Source organism: Protopterus annectens, chromosome 4.part0 (genome assembly GCF_019279795.1).
Source record: "Protopterus annectens isolate FY-2018-M chromosome 4.part0, PAN1.0, whole genome shotgun sequence".
In the NCBI taxonomy this organism is placed as follows: domain Eukaryota; kingdom Metazoa; phylum Chordata; order Ceratodontiformes; family Protopteridae; genus Protopterus; species Protopterus annectens.
The window spans coordinates 187,526,611-187,548,598 of record NC_056733.1 but is presented as its reverse complement, the minus strand read 5'-3'; the positions used below and the strand labels follow the sequence as shown (position 1 = coordinate 187,548,598).

Sequence of the window (21,988 nt, the reverse complement as noted above, 5' to 3'; positions counted from 1 at the left end):
CAAATTATTGCAGGGCTGCTGACATCAGCTTTCTTAGGACTTTGGCATATGCTTTCCCCAAGTCTAGGAATGCCCAGTTGGAGTCTTTCCTCACTTCTACCTTCTGCACTATCTGCCTCACTTCAAACATTGGGTCAGTTGTACTGCATCCTGATCTGAATCTGAACTACTCAAGTCCCATTTTATTCTCTACTACTCTGCATATCAATTTATCAGCCACATGTCCTGCACTTTCATACAGTGTAAGAGGAGTTTGGTGCCTCTGCACTCACCACAGTTGCAAATGTCCTCTTTGTTCTTGTACACAGTGTTGCAAAGATGCTTATTCAATAGTCATGTGGGATACCTATTTCTCTGCATACTGCTATGAGTACCCTCAGGAGTCATTTCTCCTATCATGCATGCAACATCTTTATCAAATCTGCTGTGACTTCATCAGAGCCCACAGCTTTCACAGGCTTCATTTTACTTAGTGCACTTTATGCTTCTTCTTTGGTGGGCTCTCCTTCATTCAGCATAGGTTGTGCATGTGGCAGTTTGGCTTCTAAAGGGTTTTCTTTATTCAGAAACTTCCTGAGGTTCTTCTTCCATCTGCATTTGATGCCATCTGGCCTGGTGAATTGATTGCTGCTGGTGTTACTTATGAATGACATCTGTCAACTATCTTTTTTGTGTTTCTGTATTTGCCTTGTGACCTAATAGATAGTGTTTATGCCATCTACTGAGTTACTTTCCCAAAGTTGCGAAAGGTTCTCTGATGCCTTGTTCTTTACCATTGTGACTGCAAGGCCATAATGGAAAATTACCTTACAGGAAAGAGATGAGTGTTTTCTGTACTTACTCATGGGGTACAATCCTAGAGTGAAGATGCTGAAAGAAGTGGTTCAAGAATATTTGAAAAACAAGCTAATTTATGAATATGTGTTAAAATGTATAAACAAACCTTGGAACACTAATAATGTGTAGTATCTTTTTTTTTTTTTTTTTCAAAACAGGTTTATTGTTTTAACATATAAGAGAAATATCATAACAATTTTATACAAGTAATTGAAAATAGGTATTATTATAATATTCAACAAAACAACTAAAGTATTTACAAAGACATCCACTACAATCAGATCAATTAATTAAACTAAAATACCATGCTATTGAAATTAAATTTTTTTAACAAATTTTGTAAATTATCCCATACAATAAAATAAGATGTTTTTCTATTTGTTCTACTCCTAATTGTGTTTATTTCCATATGGCACACTATATTCATAACATTTTTAAATTCATTGAACGAAGGAGGTGTATCTGAAATCCAATTTCTAGTTATTATTTTCCTAGCCACTGCTAGAATAGACCATAACAAGGGAAGCGTAAGCTTTTTAACACTTTGAGGTACAGGTGTGTTGAATAATATAAGAGATTTAGAAATAATGAAATTATCTGTAAAAAGAGCCTGCAAAATTCATTAATTGACTTCCAGTATTCTTTCAATTTTATACAGTCATAAAACATATGAGCCCAGTCAGCATTAATTTCTACATTACATCTCTTACATAGATTATCTTTATTATTTATTTTATTCATCATCAAAGGTGTATAAAAAGATCTATGTAAAAATTTCCATGTATAAAGTCTCCAGACAATGGAAGACGTAGTTCTATAAGCAGATTCCAATATATATTGTTTATCTTGTTGATTTGGTGGGTCCCCATTAATAGAAGTGAAATAATTCCAGTATGAATCTACACTGTAAAAAGTTTCTTGTCTGATAACTTTATGTATGTATGAAAGTTTACCTTTATCAGAAACTTTATGTTGTAAATTTAATATCAAGTAACCAATTAGTGTTGGAAGAGATTCTTTAACAGTTATAGACATTAAATCTATTTTATTAATGAGATGTTGTCTAAAGGTCTGAACCTCTAACCAGCAAGTTTCTCTTAGATCAAATTCTTGTTTTAAGAAATCTAGATTTTTAACTTTATTATCAGATATCAACTGATACCAGTACTTTAGATCATTATCTATAGCTAAATGAGTTCCTTCAGAAGTAGATGACAAAAGCATACCCTGAGTATACATTATAGGAAATACAATAAAATTCCATTCCCTATACTTAGGGTGCATGAATATAAAGTTACGATAACTAATAATAATATTTAATGGGTAACAAACCATATGTTTAGGTGTAATAGGTGAAGTACAAAGTTCCTTTAGTAACCATAGCATGGAGTTATTTACAATCATATTTTTATATGTTAAGGAGATTTTCATGGAGTGTATACTAATTAGCTCCCAATAATTTTTCCATTTTGTGACATATGACTGATCTATTAATAAAGTAATAACTTTTACAATAGAAGAGATAGTATATAAATTAAAGTCTGGAAAAGAAATACCCCCTTGAGACCAGCTATTAGTATGTTTCTTTAATGCAATCCTAGGTCTATTAGGTGCCCATAAGAAATTTAACATTAGTGTGTTCAGTTTCTTGATAATTATTTTTGTAGGTGGAAGTATTATTGATTGTATTAAGTATAAAATCTTTGGGAATATTATCATTTTAATAATTGTAAGTCTCTCCTCCATAGTAAAAAACATATTATTCCAGGTATTAAAAAGATTTTGTATATTAAGAAAACAGGTATTATAATTATTATATATAATAGATTTAATATCTTTAGATAGTATTATACCTAAATAAGATATCTGACCTGAATTGGGTACATATTTAGTAAAATCACTAATGAGAATATTTTTTGTGTATATATAGGTAGTATTTTAGTTTTTCTTCATTGAATATTAAACCAGAAATATTTTTAAAATTCATCATGTTATCAAATAGAGACTGTATAGAAGAATTAGATCCTGCTGATGTAATTAGAACATCATCTGCAAAAAGTTGAATTTTGGATGTTGTATTTTCATCTATTTCAAAACCCTCTATGTCAGTACTGTTTCTGATCAAATTAGCCCAAGGCTCCATTACTAAAGTGAATAATAGTGGAGAAAGTGGACATCCTTGTTTTGTACCTTTAAGAATGGGTATTTTTGTGAAACATATGTTCCTACCTTAATATAAGCCAACATTCCTTTGTATAAATGTTCAATTAGATTTACAAATGCATCCGAGAAGTTTGTGTACTTCATTAAGGTAAACAGATAGTCCCAACTTACTGAATCAAACGCTGAACTTATATCAAGACTAATAAGTGTTAAATCTTTCTTTTTCCTATTTGCAAAATCTATTAATGTTAAAGTTCTTCTTATATTATCAAAAGTATTTCTATTTACAATGAAGCCTGTCTGATCTATATCTATAATGCCGGGAATGATTGTCTTCAATCTATCAGCAAAGATATTCATAAACATTTTATAATCAACATTAAGTAATGAGATGGGCCGATATGAAGAACATCTAGTTGGATCTTTATTAGGTTTTAAAATTGGCGAAATAAATGTATATTGCCAAGATGGGGGGGGGGGGTTATTAACTCAGTTTGGGCCAAAATAAAAATTATTAATGAATATGTATTTTTAGAAAGGATTTTATATATCTCTGGTATAATACCATCATTACCCGGTGCTTTGTTTGATTTAAGCTTATTTATTTGTGTAATAACTTCTGTATATGAAATACTCTTGTCCAATAGTTTAATCTGTTGTTTATTAAGCTTTTTATTCATATTTGTGGTTATAAAATACTTTATTTTATCTTTAGGTTCCATGTTAATATTATTATGGTTAATTTTGTGAAAGTGATTTCTAAATTCATCTAGTATTTCTGGTATACTAGAAACATTCTTCTTTTTCCTTAGAGAAAAGATTTCTTTGATATGGTTTTGTTTATTCAACCTTTTTGTTTTATTTTTAAGTCTATGTAAGTATTTGGGGCTTATTGAATAAGACAAAAACTTGTATTTCTCTAAAGTTATTTTAACTTTATGAGTTAAATATTCTTTGTATTTCTCATTTAGTTTGTTTATTTCTTCAATAACTTTCTTGTCCATAATATTTTCTTTATTATTATGTTTATAAGAGTCTAATTTACTTTGAATATCTAACAATTCCTTATCCCAAGATTTCCTTTTATTATTATACCATCTGATACTTTGTCAATATAGATATGATTTTAAGGCATCCCAAACATAAACAATGGAGACTTCAGGAGTGTTATTTATGTCTAAAAAATGTTTTACTTCTGAAAGTATATATTCTTTATAGTCTTTTAGTTGAGTTAAGTATGCTGGTATCCTTTTGAACTGAACATTATGAGTATTTTTATCATGAATTCAAAAACAATTGAATTATGATCAGATATAGGACATGAAATGATTTTGGAATTAATTAAATCTGTTACCATCTGGTTAGAAATAAAGACCCTATCTATTTTTGAATAAGTTTTGTATCTGTTAGAAAAAAGGTGTATGGTAATGATTTTGAATCTATCTGATTATTAATATCATTCAAATGATAAGAATTAGCAAAATCCTTTAAATGTTTTGCATTAGATGTAATTCTTCTCTTTCCTATAGTGGTAGTATCACTTTCATGTAGTATACAATTAAAGTCACCAGCTAAAATAATATCGCCTATAGAGAATGATATGATCTTATCAAGATGATGTTTCACTGTATTAATACCAATTCCAGGTATCCAATATACATTAATTAAAGTGTAAGTCTTCCCATTAATTTGTATTGTAACCATACAAAACATTCCTTTGTCATCCTGATAAGACTTAATGGTTTTAGGAATGGGCATACTTTTATTCCATAAAATAGCCACTCCTCTTTTTTCTGAGTGTGCTCTGAACTAACCAATACTGTATATTTGTTTGTGGCTAGTTTATCAATATCTTTTTTTCAAGAGATGGGTTTCTTGTAGGAAGACTAAGTTGGCCTTATGTAAATTAATGTATCTTATTAGGCTTGCCCTTTTACATGGATTATTCAATCCATTAATGTTTAAAGAAATTCCTTTTAAAGATGTCATTTGGCATTTTTAAAACTTAAGAATCTTATGATCAAAATAACAAATAACAAGATAAGTAATATTAGATCTCCTCCTTTAGGTGTACCTTTAAATATAGCTGTATTTATTGAATCTCTTATGGGATTTCGTATAGGATTCAATTTTGTTTGTAGTGACAATGAATGTACAAAATATATTGTGGATGTCAAAACTATATACAAATAACAATGAACAAGTGAAAATAATGTAAGGATTAAACTTTGCATCCAGCCTGGAGTTATAAACCCCAACTTAGAGTAGTATTTACCACTCAAGTTAACCCCCTACCCTAAGCAGCAGTACGTCAGCTACCACCTTATCAATTTAATACTAGTTATATTTAACTGAAGTTAACAGTTTTCAATTCAATTATCTAGCAAGACAAGACTACACATTTGGTAAAACAGCATCATATAAACTAAAATAAACTTTTTTTTTTTTTTTTTTTTAAACTGTTCATACTACTATATACAGCCATGTAATATAAAACACTTGTATTCAAATAGCGTTCAAATAATCTTGATGTTAGAAATCAAGAGGAGAGAAAAATAAGTTCTAACATTCATTTAAATCAAAAACTTTGGCTAATATGATTCAGACATTACATATATTAGGATGCATCTATTTTCTGTCATGTAAATACAGTTAACAGCTTCCTAAAAAAAACCTTGAATTGCTTGTATATGAGCATTTACTCAAACTCATTATTGCCAATAGAATAAAATATTGTATTCATAGAAATTGTTATAAATCATACTTCATAGTTAAGCAGATTCTCAGAAACATTTATATACATATCTACATGCACACACATACACACACACACACACATATATATATATATATATATATATATATATATATATATATATACATACACACACACACACACACACATATATATATATATATATATATATATATATATATATATATATATATACATACACACATACACACACATATACACATATACATATATATATATATATATATATATATATATATATATATATATATATACACACATACACACACACACACACACACACACACACACACACACACACACACACACACACACACACACACACACACACACACACACACACACATACACACAAACACACACACACACATACACACACACACACACACATACATATATATATATATATATATATATATATATATATATATATATATATGATCTCACTGAGTTGTATCTTTACTGAGCACCATCTTACATTGCTGTCCCTTCAATAAATCTGTCTGCTTTATACAAAATAATGCACAGCAAACACATTTTAGTAACCAGATTTTACAAACATGCTATACTACTGCTTTAAAATATATCACATGACAATTTCTTCCAGTATAGAGTTATAAAATTATTTATGCTTGTCAATCAGATGAATTAAATGAGTTATAGTAATGTATATGTTTGGGACATAGGTTTTAACACATATTATTAATCTGCTATTCCTGTATCTGTGATGTGTCAGTGTGATATTTAGGTCAAAGGTGAGACCAGCTGCTTTCAGCTTCTCTGTGAGTATTCTGAGAGTTGAAGCTTTTGAAGTAGCTCATGGACACTGTGCATGAGACAGCCCACATCCGAGATTGTCTCTCTTAACATTTTGGCGGGAAACTTATTAAAAACTAGTGACAAACATTCATTTAGCAGTGTAAATGCATCTAAACATGACAAAACCTTCACAATGCATTCTACAGGTTATTACAGACTCTATGTAAGTGAAATCAAGCCTAAAATTATTAATAAGTAACAAAACTCAACATTTTTGTCCCAACTCAACTCCTATGCGAATCTTATTATTTACGGTGTCTATATGATCAAAAGCATTTCTATATATTAATAAAGAAAAGAAAAGAGTAGAAAGTAAAAGGGTGTAAGGCAGAAATAATAAAAAATGTAAGAGAAAGCTATAAGAAGTATATACAATAGAATGTTACTTACTGTTTATATTAATAGAGTTAAAAATAAAACATATTATTTACTATTATTTAGTTCTAATTATTATTAGTTAAAGCATGACAGATTATTTACAAACAAGCATAAGCAGTGTAATCAAGAAAGTATAATTAGGAATAGCATTTGAAGAACATATAAACTTTTAAAGGAAAAAAAATGTATCAAATTACTGACCTTATTTTTCCTCTTCAGAGTTAAATCACAGCTTGCCATTAAATCTCCAGATATTTTGACTAGTTATGAAACAAAACATTTCTTTGCACACAGAGAATAACTTTGATTAAATCTTTTCAAAATATTTGTTGCTTCTGGAAATGCAGGAACTATATTTAAAAGGATTAATAATAAAATAAAATGATGAGAGAGAAAAAAAAAACATAGTACAAATCATTTGTTTTTTAGTCTCTTCTTCTTCTCTGAAGTCTTCCACGAAGTTTCAGTTGCCAGTCTCTTTAACGAAGGACTAGCCCATTCCATTTCTTCTATTTTTCCAAAATCTTATTTTTTGATAAACAGTAAAGCAGAGTCTAAGTCATCGAAAATTTTAGGACCATCAGGAAGGAAGATTTTAAGCTTGGCAGGAAACAGAAGGTATGTTTTAAACTGTGCTTTTTAAGCTCCCTTATTAGTGGCAGAAAAACTTTTCTTTTAGCTAATACCATGGAAGAATAGTCATTGTCAAAACGCACAGTTGTTTCATTAATCTTAACAGGAGCTTTAGCCCAAGCAGATTTAAGAACCATCTCTTTATCAAAAGATGATAGAAATCTAACTATAACTGATCTAGGATAGTTTTTGTTAGAGTTAGTATTAGCTATAGATCTATGTGCTCTTCGATACCAAAAGAGAATGCTTCTGGTAAATCTAAAGTTTTAGGGAGCCATGTTGTTAAAAAAGAAGTAATATTGTTACCTTCAATATTTTCTGGCAGTCCAAAAATCCTAATGTTATTGTGCCTAGATCTATTTTCCAGGTCATCCAGCTTTGTTTGTAAATGTGTATTTTGTTTCAGCAGAAACTCAATGTTGATTTCCTCTTCTTGTATTCTATTTTCCATGTCATTCACAGCTTCTTATATGCCTGTCATCTGGATCTTCTGTTGTTGCAGGTCCATATGTAACAAGTCTATTTGTTTTGTAGTTTTTCTATGAAAGTGTCTATTTTAGTATCCATTTTATCCATCTTAGCAGTAAGTTGCTGGACTATAATTATCAGAGACTGAAGTTCTTTCTTGATGCTGGAGTCTTGAGAATTTGTCTTACTGGAACTCATTTCAGACTGATAAACTGACAGGAAAATTTCCAAAGTAATTTCTGACAGGAATATTATTAAGATTTCCTTTCTTTTTTAGATATAGTTCAAGAACTATATAAAACAAACATATTTAGAAAGAAAATTACTTCAAAAATTAATTTTTTAAGTAATTAATTCCTGTCAATGTAATGAAATTGGTGGAGCTGAAGAAATCTGCTGCTATCCTGTGTTCATCCTTGGCCACGCCCCCCTATAATAATGTGTATTATACCATGACCCCCCCCACAAAATGTGCACGCTGATTGGCCAGCGTGCCCGTTGTAAATCGAGTTATACTAATGGAAAAAGGTCCGGTCGCCCGGACTTTTTTCCATTAGTATAACTGCTTTTAAAACACTGTCTCGCTATGTTAAATGGGTTTAACATAGCGAGACAGCTTTAAAATAAGCAACGGAGATCTCCGTTGCTTATTTTAAACTGTCTCGCTATGTTAAACCCATTTAACATAGCGAGACAGTGTTTAAAAGCAACGGAGAAAGCAAGATCTCCATTGCTTTTTAGTGTCTCGCTATGTTAAATGAGTTTAACATAGCGAGACAGTTTTAAAATAAGCAACGGAGATGTCCGTTGCTTATTTTAACTGTCTCGCTATGTTAAACTCATTTAACATAGCGAGACATGAAAAAGCAACGGAGATCTTGCTTTCTCCGTTGCTTTTGCTCAACTCTGATGTACCGCGCAGGCGCAGTACATCAGAACTGCCGGATGCCAGACATCTGCGGAAGGGCAGTAAACAGGCATTATACTATGCCATTATTTAAGAAAAGTAACAGTTTCTTTTCTTAAATAATGTCATGGTATAATAGCAATAACCCACTTCTGGGTGTGGGTAATGTTATTACCCACGGTTGGCTTTGTTTGGTCCCGGCTTTGCCTCGACCAAACCACGCCAACCGTGGGTAAATTTAGCATTACCCACACCCAGGCATGGGTTATTGCTATAGTATCTTGACTCAAAGTATAAGGCAGTGAGAAAAGAGTTAATATAATTTTAGTAGATGATGAATGATGTGGAAAATCATCATTTTGATGACAGTGGCTTTGAAAAGCACTATATACCAAAATCCAGTGTCCTCCTTGAACATGTCACTTCCATGTCCCAGTGAAAGAAAGGAAGGGACCCTTAATATGGGTGTAGATGTCAGCTGAGCTGGCCCACGTTGTGCAATATTTACCTGATTCCTAACAACAAGAATAAGAGTCACCTGATTGAGTGAGTTGCTCTGAACCTCACATGAAACTGATACCATAATTTTATATGTCTAACTACATCTGGGTGATATTTGACCACAGGTATCACAGAAAGGCTTGCAGCTATGCCTCTAGGGCTACTATGTGCAGACTGGCAGATTAGTACAGAGGATTCTGGTTATGAGGCACTAATGAGGTTGGCTTAGTACAAGGGATTAATGCTAAGAGCTGCTAATGAGCTTCCTCCTGTAGGCCACAGATGCAGTCACTCAGCCTTCATTTGCGGGCTTTATTGCTGTTAACAAATAACTTAACCAGAGATTGCTCTTGGTGTTTCCCTGACAACAGATGTCTACCTCCTTGGTTTACCTGATTAGCAAATACATTTTAGAAATCTGTTTAGTAATATGAATGGAAGTAACCTTCATGTTTCCCAGTGGTGTTTCTTGGTGGGATGGCTGTGAGAGGCAGCGTGCCCCTTGGCAGGACATGCAAACTATTCCATTCTATTTGTTTGACCAGTAAAGCAGTTCAGAGAAGAATCATTTCAGAAGTCTATGAAGTGGAATACATGTAACTTAGTTTACTATTTGTAATCTGTAATATATAACATGGAAATGCATACCGTATCCTCACATTTTGTGTGGAGGTGTGACTAGGGGAAATATGGGTAAATGTTACCCTAACTGTTTATACTTTATTTATTTGTAACATTTAACTAGTAAAGGTATGCCAAGCCATGACATCTGTTATTTAAGTATGAAAATTAAAGGGCACAGTATAAGTATCATCTGCTATATAATGTATCACAAGACAGATGGCATACATGATGGCAGCTATGTCTCAGGTACCACCCTCAGGATGAGAAACATGACTCTCTTTCCTTCAATGACAAAGTCACATGAAGTTGTGACTGTTTACTCCCAGAGGTGTACCTTGATGTGGGTTAAATGTATTTTCTGGGCAGGAAAAAGATATGAATGATAATGTTTTGTAAAAACATTCATATGATGCTCAACTTTTATCTCACATTCATATTATTTCTATAGGAGGACTAGGTTTTACGCATTCTACTATTACTGGTAAATGGCTGACCTCTTTTTCTTTTAATTTAATTCATGGATATTCAGTTGTTTTCACTGTTAAAATATTGTTTTATGCTTTACTGTTTTCAATAATCTAAAGTGTAAAGACAAGCTCAAAATTTGTTCATGAGACATATTAATGATTTATTCATCTTTTCAATTATTTACATGAAGGTCCAGTCTCAAAGCCACATTTTAATTACACAATACAGATGGAGGGGAACAGAACTAGCATTCATTTCTTCTGCATCTCAGCTGCAGGCTCACTACCAATCACTTACAGAATCTTGGAGAGCAAGACAACCTTGGTGGATGAACAGACAGTGAAAGAATCAGCTCCATTTCAATGTAAGACGTTTGTGACTCTCCCTACGGGCTACGTAGCATACAGTTGCGAGGCAAAGAACATACTTGGTGTGGAATACAGCCAGTCCAAAAAGATCAACATAGGTATGTGCATTTCTTTACATAGTTAGCAGGTAATACTATTCCAGAACCTTTTCCTTGATACACTGTGTTTCACAAGAGACAAGATACCTGACTCGTAACAGTCACTGTAATCATTCTGCTTGTGGTATGTAATCCAACTGATGTCTTTCCTTCTGACAGCAGATATCCTCTCACAGTATGTAAAATGGATGTTCAGAAAGCTAATTTAAGATGGTGTTGTATGTTATCAATGCTGTACATGCTGTATATTGATAACTTTTATATGTCCATGGCACACAGATATGAGAGGAAAGAAAAATGAGCCTTGAAGACATTTAGAAACTATTTTTTTCTGTTTCATAGATGCAAGGGTAAGACAAGTAAGCGAGCTATATATCTCTTACAATGGAACTCCACATCAGACACATGACAGAATTCTTCTTCTTCTTTCAGATTTTCCCAGTTAGGGGTTGCCACAGCTGAACTTCGGTCAGCTAATGATTGGCAGTAGATTTTTATGGTCCCGAGGTGCCAGCCCGATGCCCAACCTTCAATGAAGGCATGCCATTCACACATGTCTTTCGAACACCACTCGACCGCAGAGAGGACATGCAGACTCCACACAGAAGGAGCTCCAGCCGAGAATCGAATGGGAGAACCTTTGCTGTGAGGTGACAATGCTACCGCTGCACCACCGGGGCTAAAACACATGACGGAATTATTTCTGAAAAATATAACTCACTTATATCTAGAAGAAAGTGCATAAAAAACATATGATAGCACCAATTTGTAGTGCAATATTCATATTCAGTAAACTAAAAGTCTTTTGACTGTGTGTACAAAGTGGTAGAAAGGAGGGATTCAGTCTGGTAGAGACAATGAAAGGTGCTAAACAGAACTCTACAGAACAAAAAACAAGACACAGGTAAACTAGAGCATTTCATGCTGTATCTGGATGAGGTAGATTTAATTAGAGACTGGTAAGCTGGCAGGATTCAGGGGTCACAATGAACGAAGTGCACTCTGAAAGGGGGGCGGTAGGGTTACTAGTGCAGTTTCATATGATTCAGCATTAGAATCACATCTGTCTTTCAATAGTTATACTCATTTCACTTGCTGCCACATCTCTGTGCCCCCCTCCCCCACTGGGTGCACTGACTCCTGATGACCACGGTGTCACACTCTACTCCTTATTGACTTCAAACCCCTTCTACTCTGATCTGAGAAAATCCTCTTACTTACGCAGATGTTTTAGATGCAGCCACCATTTTCTTAAGGGGGTACCTACCTGCTCTGAGAAAAATGTTTGTACATGACCAGTGTCCATCCATTCTGCAAGTAGAATCCACTAGTGTACCTCAATGTAGAGACAGTCCACTGACTGGAAGCAGGAAGAGTTATGGGCTGTTTGGTATTCACATTTATTTCTACACTGAGATATGTGACTAGATTTTACAAGCAGAATAGATGAATGGACACTGGTCACATACAAGCCTTTTTCTCAGAGGTGGTGGGATAACCTACTAATTTAAACTGCAGCTGAGAACCTAGAACATCAGACTTGAGCACCACTGCTTAAGGTACATTGGCATTAGGCAGCATCCTCATAAAGAGTCTCCAGTTTTACAAGTTTGTTCATAGGTAATCACAAGTCTTCTGCCCAATAGATCATTGAGAAGCCTTTTCCAATTTCCCCAGAATACTCCCTTGTTAAGTTCCTTGCTCAACGTTCTATAATAAGCAAATTGCATGCCGAGAGAATCAAACCCTAGACTGCAGAAGACACCTGGTAAACTCATAGATTTATTCCACTGCCTTAAGTGCCATAGAAAATCAAATTGCTTCTCAACTTGCTGAGTGCTGCAGTGGTGGCTACAACATTCAACAAACTGAAAATTAATTTGATGCATTATGTAAAACTGTAGAGGAAAGACATTTTAAGCTGGTATATGTGTCACTGGCTTGTAACACTTTCAGTGGGTCCTCTGAAAAAAGAAATTCTGAACTGCATTTGTTTTGAGAGCTGAATGATAGTCTAAGGTTGTCAAATTAGTTGAGAATATGCTATATGTAACAATGTAACATTTTTAAATGCATGTTTAGACCTGGAAAATATGTTAAATGTCTATGAGGAAGTGTGACATTACTGTTTTCACAATGAATGCCGTACTAATCAGCAATAAAACATGAACAAATACAAATTAAACTTAGTAAGGATTACTTTAGAAGACTTAAATTAATCCTGAAAACAGCGTTGACATCTAGGAGTAAAATCCAGTTATAAACCAATTTGCTCTTCCTGTCCTAATTTACAGTTTGGGAGTGATTGATTGGCCCCAAAACATGTTGGATAGATTAGATATTAAATCAAGAAGGATGCTTCATGCTCACCAAATGATCTATAAAAATCAGTGCATACCAAGGTTATATATTCCTCGTTCTGCAGGAGGGATGGGCCTCCTTGAAATTGATTACATGTATGATCTGCAATCCACACATATCTGCTGACCTCATAAGATCCATACATAGTGAAAGTTTTAAAACATGAGGAGAACAAATCTAAGATGACTTCTCTGCTTAACCTAGTAGAAGCATATAGGTGTCAAGCAGGAATGGAAATCAAACCCAAAGAAGATACAAAAGAAAGCATATAAGGTGAAGGACCAGATGAAAAGGCAAGAAATGTGAAAAAACATAAGTATAGAAAACTTCTGGAAGAACCTCATGTTGATCAGGAATGAACGCAGGAATGATTAAGGAGAGGTGAATTCAAACCAGGGGATGAAAGGTTAATATTGGCAGCACAAGATAGTGGGCTATGTACACACTGGTTTACAAAGCCCATTGAACATGTGGGAGAAACAGACAAATGTATATTTTGTAAAGCCGACTTGAAACAGTCGCACACCTCGTTGCTGGTTGTGACATACTAATGGCAGAAGGACTGTATACTGAAAAGCATAATAATGTGGCAAGAATGTTGCACTGGGGATTGTGCAAACATTATGGTACTGAAATGGCTGAAAAACACTGGAAACATGAGCCACAAAGCATCATAAAAAATGATGAAGTTTATATCACATGGGATCATCCTTTGCCAACAGTTCAAAGGATTGGTGCTAGAAAACCGGATATAGTGGTCCAAGAAACGAAGACAAAAATAGCATTGATCATTGAAATCACCACACCCAGTAACTAAAGTGTCCTGCATACAGAAAGACACATAGTTATAAAATATCAGGATTTGTAAGCAGAAATGAGAGCTATGTGGAAGAAGGATACCCAGATAGTTCCAATAGTAGTAGGAGCAATGGGTCTTATAAAAAAAGAGTCTACAATCATGTTTAGATATGCTACCAATGCATGTAACTCCATACAAACTGCAGAAGGAGTTGTTACTGGGCAAGTTACAGGTGCTGCAAAGAGCACTTTTGGCTGACATCAAACAGTGAAACAATACTAATTTCATGAACTTTAATTCTTCTTTGACTTAGGAATAGGGTCCATTCCCATCATGGTATTAGAAACACAAAAGATTTAGAGAAATTAAAAAAAAAAGAAAATTAAGAGATATTCTTAAATCTTTTTTATTTTTTAATTGGCTTTGATTAATATATTTGTAGTATCAATGGAAAACCAGAGTACACCATGAGATCAAAAATGCTGAACTTATTCTAAAATTGTGGACTGCGTGTTATTGATAAATACTTTTGATTACGTTTAAGCCTTTGAGGAATATTTGTTTCTATTTGAATTCATCAGCACTGTGGTTCAGTGAGTAAGAATTCTGCTTCACCTGCACCAGGATTTGGGGTTTGCTGTGTATCTTCAAGAGCCATATTACATGGTCATGTGAGAAATGTGGCCAAAGGTGTTTGGGCACTTAGAACTAAACTTCTGAGCTACCAGCATGCCTATCTCATGCATCTTATGTTTATTGTGGTAGCTGTTACAGCAACTCTGCTATCAGAAACTGAGTTTGGAAGATTCGTTTTTCTGACAGAAGTGGGGACACAATCCATCTTCATTTCTGACCTTACAGACTCCAGCTTCTCACTTTGTTTCTCCAGCTACTCCAATGTAAATGGTTGTTTTTTTATAAGTATGTTATAGTTAACAGCAGGATTCACTTCATTATTTAATTTTCACAAACATACCACCTTACAATGTTACTTTTGCCTGACAAACCTCAAGCTTACAAAACAAGAAATTAAGTACTCAACTCCGAAATGAAATAACCAAAACTGAGTGTAATACCAAAAACTGCAAAACATACACTCAGTACTATCAGGCACAAAGCAACATCCAGAAACAAAATGTTGGGTTAAGCACTTTTGTCATTAACTATAGACTTCTTCAGAACAAAGAACACTTTTGTAATAAACCCATTTTGTGAAAAACTAACTTACCTCTAGGGCATGCCAAAAAACAAGCACTAAAATTCAATTAATTGAAACAAAGAAATAACAATAAAATGTATATTATAAACATCACTTGTAATATTTTATAGAATACTCTCTAGTTAAAAACTCATTTAATTTAAGAAAAAAATTTAATAATTCATGTTCCATTAATCCTTAGGGGAGATGTAGCAGTTAATTTAGTTTGTCGACATAATTCCTCTTTTTCTAATCTTGACTTCCATTCACCACCTGATATATTTTCATTAATATTATCAGTCACAAAAAATTTAAACTTCTTAACATTTTTACACTCAACAGAATGCCTTTATAACACACTTCCATTATGTTTGTTTTTAAAGAATTAACATAATCTAAGATCCTAGCTGCTAATTTTGTTTTCATTTTTCCATTTAAAATACTATACAGTTGATGCATGTAGCTGCATATACAACTCTTTCATAATAACAAGAATTTATTTCCCAGGGATTAAATCTCTCTATATATTAAGCAAAACATATATTTGCCTGTTTTAATAAGCCTATCTATAAAAGCATCAGAGTTATGCTCCAACTTCTTTACTGTTTTTTTTTTTTTTTTTACTAACAAAGTGAGTTTGTTCCTCTAACTCATTCTGAAGGGGTTATACATGCAGTGACACACACCACATGTGAAGCATTTTGTATTGAAAAAATGAAAAGAAAACTATCATGTGGATCTTAGAATATGTTAATTATATAAAAAAGCAAACAAATTGTAAATGTGGAAGGTTGGGTGCTGGGCTGGCAACTCAACACTGTAAAACTCCACTGCCAATCATGAGCGGACAGTTGATCCGCTGTGGCGACCCTAACCGGGAAAAGCTGGAAGAAGATTATATAGACATTCAATAGTAAAGGAGTTTGCGATTTTTACGATTAATAATGTCGGTGAGAATATATCAAGTGGCAGTTGGAAGTGATAAACTCACAGCTGCTAAGTTATAAATTATCAATCTTATGTTATGCCATGTAACTATTTTAGATGTTTTATATATCTTTTATACAGTCCTTTGGTTTATTTCTACTGATTTTTAATTTTCAACTTTTAATATGATTGTCAGTAATCCTAGTTTCAGTCAGCATTGCAGATATTGTAACCTTAACCCAATGTTTTTTAAGACAGCATTTTTACAGGCATATGTACGATTCCTTTAAACTATGGCACTGAATTAGTTTTATTAAATGGGTTTAATCACTTAACCAGTTTGATTATTTATTTATCCAGAGTTAGTAATTGAGTTTCTCATTTGGTTCATGCATTATATGTAGGGATGAAAGTGCTTAACTTGGCTGTATTTATTTATTTATTTTAGTATATTAAACATTTGTATCTACAATCATCAAATGAGTCTGTTTTTATTCTATTTCTGGTTTGAGAAGTTTATAGTACTGGATATTACTGGCACTGGACACTACATGAGCATTTTCTTCTTTTTTCTTGGTTTAAGACTGCAGTGCACAATCTCACACTCTTGATTTGGTTCCTAGTTGTGGTTTTTGAGAGCCATTCCTATTATGGAGGTGTTGGGCCATTTTTGTACTTCTCCACCTAATGACTCTCCCATTGGTATTTCATCAGACAAAGTTGATTCACAGCAGGGAGATTTGATTCAACTTTTCTCTTTACTTTCCCAACAATATAATACCATGAAGAACGTGCTGGAGAAACTTGTTTCCATCCACACCCCTTTGGTTACACTCCTACGGCTCTTTCCAAGTGGTTTCTAATATACACAAACCACATCACTGTGGACCATTTAGGGAAGGTTTAGCTTTTTTTCCAGTTCAGCATAAATGGCATCTACACAAGACACTATGGATTCTGCTGGTCCTTCCATTGGTTTGGTCTCAAGGAGTTTCCAAGATTGGTTTCATCAGGACTCTGATTTTTCTTCCTTGTTTTCTAATCCTGGACCTCTTTCCCTTGACAGGAACTTGTCTACAATGATAGCAACCAACCCTAGAAAAGAAACTTTTGAAGGTGTGTAATCTACAGTTGGACAATGTTTTTTTTTTTTGACTAAGTTTCTAAAGGTCAAAAGGGTTCCAAAGAGTCTCAGGTTGTAAATGTACCCCAATGGTTTAACTGTTGGGAGTGAGGAATATATGGAACTAATTTCCATGTTCAATCATCATGGGTTTGACTTGATTAATTTCATAATAAAATGGAACAAATCTCAAATCCAAAAGCTATGAGGACATTACTATACTAAACAATAACATTTTAAACGATCTTTTGTTTGACTGCCACAGGATCAAATATGACCATATCTTTGTGAAAGTTGGTGAACACTGTAAAATCATTACGAGCAGGAAACAGAAGAAATTTCTGAGACCAAAAAGAGTATGCTACTAATACGGCATATCCATTGCCCAATAACTTTAAGGTTTCCAATAGGTCACATTTGAGTCCTTCCCCAGTAAATTTTTATGGTAATTCTTCTGGTAATTCCAGTGAAATGGGTGAGGTGTAATTAGTAATCCATCTGATATGAATACCCCACAAACCTTAAATTTACCATCTACGTTTCCTGTAGATGGTTAGCATGAGTATCCCTCCACCCAACTCGTAGATCTGAGAAGCTGGAGAGCCATAATAAGGGCTACCAGAATTCCCATTTTTCCAAATCTCCCCATCTCCAACAGTCTCTGGGAGGGAAAGAGAACAGGGCAGGGGCAGAAAACAAGGAAACCAGAAAGTGAGGTACTCCAATTATCAGAACAACATGCCACATTAGATTTGTCATAGTCTGTTATTGTCACTACTCATGATGGCATTTTTTTGTTCTTTAAAGGTTTTAGTATTTTTAATTTCACTAATGCACAAGTCACTGTATGATTTTTCCCTGTTTAAGTAAGGGTTTCAAGTTTGTTCCATATTCATGTACCAATACCTCTGATTTATTAGTTGAATTAAGGCTATTTACTCAGAGGTTTAACCCCAACTGTATTCACATAGTTGTAAAGAGTTTGTTAATATTTTCCACCTTCCATTTAGAAAGAAACGCATTTTTAACTCCCCCCTCATTCTGCTGTGGCTGTTTTGCAAAAGTGTTGTGAGAGAGATTTCTGTAATTTACATAAGTTAAATAGTCAATGTATTTTCAATCTGAATAAGGAAGAAAAAGTATTATTTAGGTTTTGAGGAATAATTCTTCTGTTAGAATGATGGAACCTGACAAGGGAGGGGGTTGGTAATGGTTGACAAAACAGATTATGTCTTTAAAATTTTTACTATGCTGCAGGATACAAATAATTGTAGAAAAGGAATAAGCATAGCGTATAAAAAAACACAAAAAACTACAAACTAAGAAAAATACTAAGGTGATAGTGAACAAATAACGCCAAGTCAATGCTATAGAAATATACTTTTGTACAAACATTTATACTCATTTTAATTAAACAATTAATCAATAAATCAATTTCAATCAAATATAAATTATAAACCAGCTCAAACAAATTAAACTATAGAAATATATTTGAACCATTCATGATTTCTTACTATAAAATTAATACAATATATTACATATTCACTTTAAAAAAAAAATAATACATAAAATCTTAATAAGTTCAAACTAAAAATTGAGAAATTTATACCCTTTCTCATCTGTTTAAAGCTTTTAACTTAAGTAAGCATTTAATCATGTCATTGATCGGATGTGAATAGGCATTGGACTATTTCAACAACATTAAATAAAAACTGTGATTTTGTTCTCAAGTATGTGTTTAATGTTGCTAGGTAAACAATCAACAAGCTACTCAGATTAGAGAAGTATTATATAACAACTGGGAATTTGTGTTACATGGTAATCAAAAAACCAATGCCTATTCACATCCCGGGATCAATGACATGTTAATTGCTTACTTACTTTAAAAAACTAAAACAAAAAGATGAGGGAGGGTATAAATTCAAAAAAATATACAAATAATTTTTTTTTTGTATATTGTTCAAATTTATATATATTTTTTTAGTTGAAAACAAATGAAAAAAAAAACACACATTTTCTGTCATGAATATTTGTAATAGTTTTGTAGGTTGCTTTTTCAAATTATTATAGTTGTCATTATTAAGATTTTATGTATTATTTTTAACCAAATAGATTTTTAAAATATGTGTAATATATTGTATTAATTTTATAGTAAGAAATCATGAATGGTTCAAATATATTTCTATAGTTTAATTTGTTCGAGCTGGTTTATAATTTATATTTGATTGAAATTGATTTATTGATTAATTGTTTAATTAAAATGAGTATAAATGTTTGTAATAGCGTATAAAAAGATTGATTTATTTTTGGGAAACTCATTGATGCAAGGAGTAATTTCAGTCAACATATATAATTTCCCGGGCATTAAGAATCATTTAATGCCACTGGCTTTTGGAATCTCCAAGGTGCACAAGGATGTTAACAATCCACCCCATAGGCTAATAGTTGCAACTCAGGGATCCACTGATGTTACCAACCTATTCACCAGTATGCCTCACACAATTGAGTTGGATTTTTTTCCATTCTGCTCTTTTGGAATTGATTCAATTGATGATTCTCTCATCAAGTCTCTAATGGACTTAATGGAATTGATTCTCTACAATAACTTTATATTTCATGAGGGAGAATATTTCAGACAGGTGGGGGGGGGGCTGTGGGTGTGTCTTGCCCTCCAATTTATGCCAGTCTGGTAATGTATAGTTGGGAGAATAGTTATATTTTTATTTCTGCTTACACAGATTGTTGGAAAACTTACATTGCCTTGCTGAAATTTTTTATTTTTTGGGTAATGATTTCATCACTTTGTATGGGGAACCACTTTTATTTCTGTGCTGTCAGGAAATAGATTTTTTAAGTTATTTTTCTCAGTCTTAAGAGTTTTTGTGTGTAAATAGCAAAAGCTTGGTTTCCTTAGTGTTAAGTATAAGTTGAGCATCAGTTAGTGAATTCTCAATAGAAGTGAAATCTTCTGTGTTAAAGCTTAAAGGTGGAGGAGAGTTTGAAGAGGAGGTGATATTGGAATCATCTGCATATTGACTTAGTGAACCTTGACACGAAGAGGTATGTAGATGATTGAGGAATATCTTGAAGAGAAGGGGACCAAGGATGGAGCCTAGGGGAATGCTAATATTATTAGTTACATATGCTGAAAGTGAGCCTTGCCATGTAACTAGTTGTTGTCTATTAGCTAGGTAACTGGTGAGCCATGCAAGTGTGGGTGATAAGGGGCCAAGGATGGATAACTTCTGCAAGTATTTTTGGGATAAGAAAGAGTAGAAAAGGGGTTTGGCAGTATACTGTAAGCCCTATATCAGGCATTTTTTATCAGAAATCAGGAAGCACAAAAACAACTATTGATGCACATTTGACTTTTTTGAGATGCATGTTGCATAACTGTGAATTTGGAGAGCTGTTCATTCATTAATCAATGATACTTAAGAGGCAGGCTGTTTGAGAGAAATAAACCTAACAATGGAGGCTGCACTGATGTGTGTCATGTAAATTAAATCTTGAAAGTGCAGTTAAAAGCAGTGGCTGATGGAATGGAAGTGTGCAAAACTGACACTGAAACTGTAAGGGGTTAGCTAACTGGAAATATTGTAAAAATAATACAAATAAGGATTGATGGGACTACATGTGGCAGCAAACCACACTGCCCAGGATGCCATTCAGTAAAAAGTGAGCAGAAAAGAACCACGTCCAGTGTTCATGCTATAGCAGTAAACATGAAAATGGCAATGCAAAGGAAAAAGATCTGCTTTGCAGGATACAATGGACCATCATGCAAAAAAGTAGCTAATCTAAAATTTATTGTGTACATGTTATAAACTGTGAATGACATAAAATTGGATATAAAAAATATATACCACTGGAGCAGCAACACGGAACATAAAAATATTTTATTACATAAATAATTGTACAAATGCCATGACTTAGCGCTTTCACCCTCAATTATATGGGCATCATCAGAGTCTAAAAAACAACATGATCATCATCAATTTATACAAAAAAATCACTTATGTAACTTCCTACCATCATTCACTGAATATTAAAACAATTGAGCATTAATTAAAACTATTAAAAAACTACTAAAAACTATATAACTTGAAGCCCAGTGTAGAGTTCCATCAAAGCAAATAATGACAATAAAAAGACATATGTTAAATATAAATATAAAAAATATATGCACACTATGTAAATACACACTTCCTACTCTTAATATAACTACAAAATACACAAATCTAATTGATAAACCATCAATCTTTAAACTGTGACCTAATACAAAGCAAGGCATAACAAGAATCTAAACTCAAGTTATATATATTTGGCTTTTTGTTTTAAAATACTAGCAATAGAGATGTTATTGTTAATACCAGGTTCATATCTGGCATTAAGCCTTAATTGCCATTCTGTCTCCTTCACTTCAACTTTCAGTTTAGGATTGCCACCTCTCTCATTAATAGTCACTTTATCAATAACAAAAAATAAAAATCTTCTAAAATGATCACATTTTATGCTATGTGTATACAGGGCACTACTC

The 21,988-nt window shown here is 33.1% G+C and overlaps 1 protein-coding gene across 6 annotated transcripts in view; it reads left to right on the top strand.

The window, feature by feature from the left end:
• The window catches only part of LOC122799242, an 840,251-nt gene that overhangs the window by 643,752 nt on the left and 174,511 nt on the right, over positions 1-21,988 (top strand). For all 6 annotated transcript variants that reach the window (XM_044068176.1, XM_044068174.1, XM_044068177.1 and 3 more), the window contains one exon: positions 10,765-11,040. In XM_044068176.1, coding sequence (XP_043924111.1) covers positions 10,765-11,040 — 276 coding nt within the window. The remainder of the gene's footprint in view (positions 1-10,764; positions 11,041-21,988) is intronic.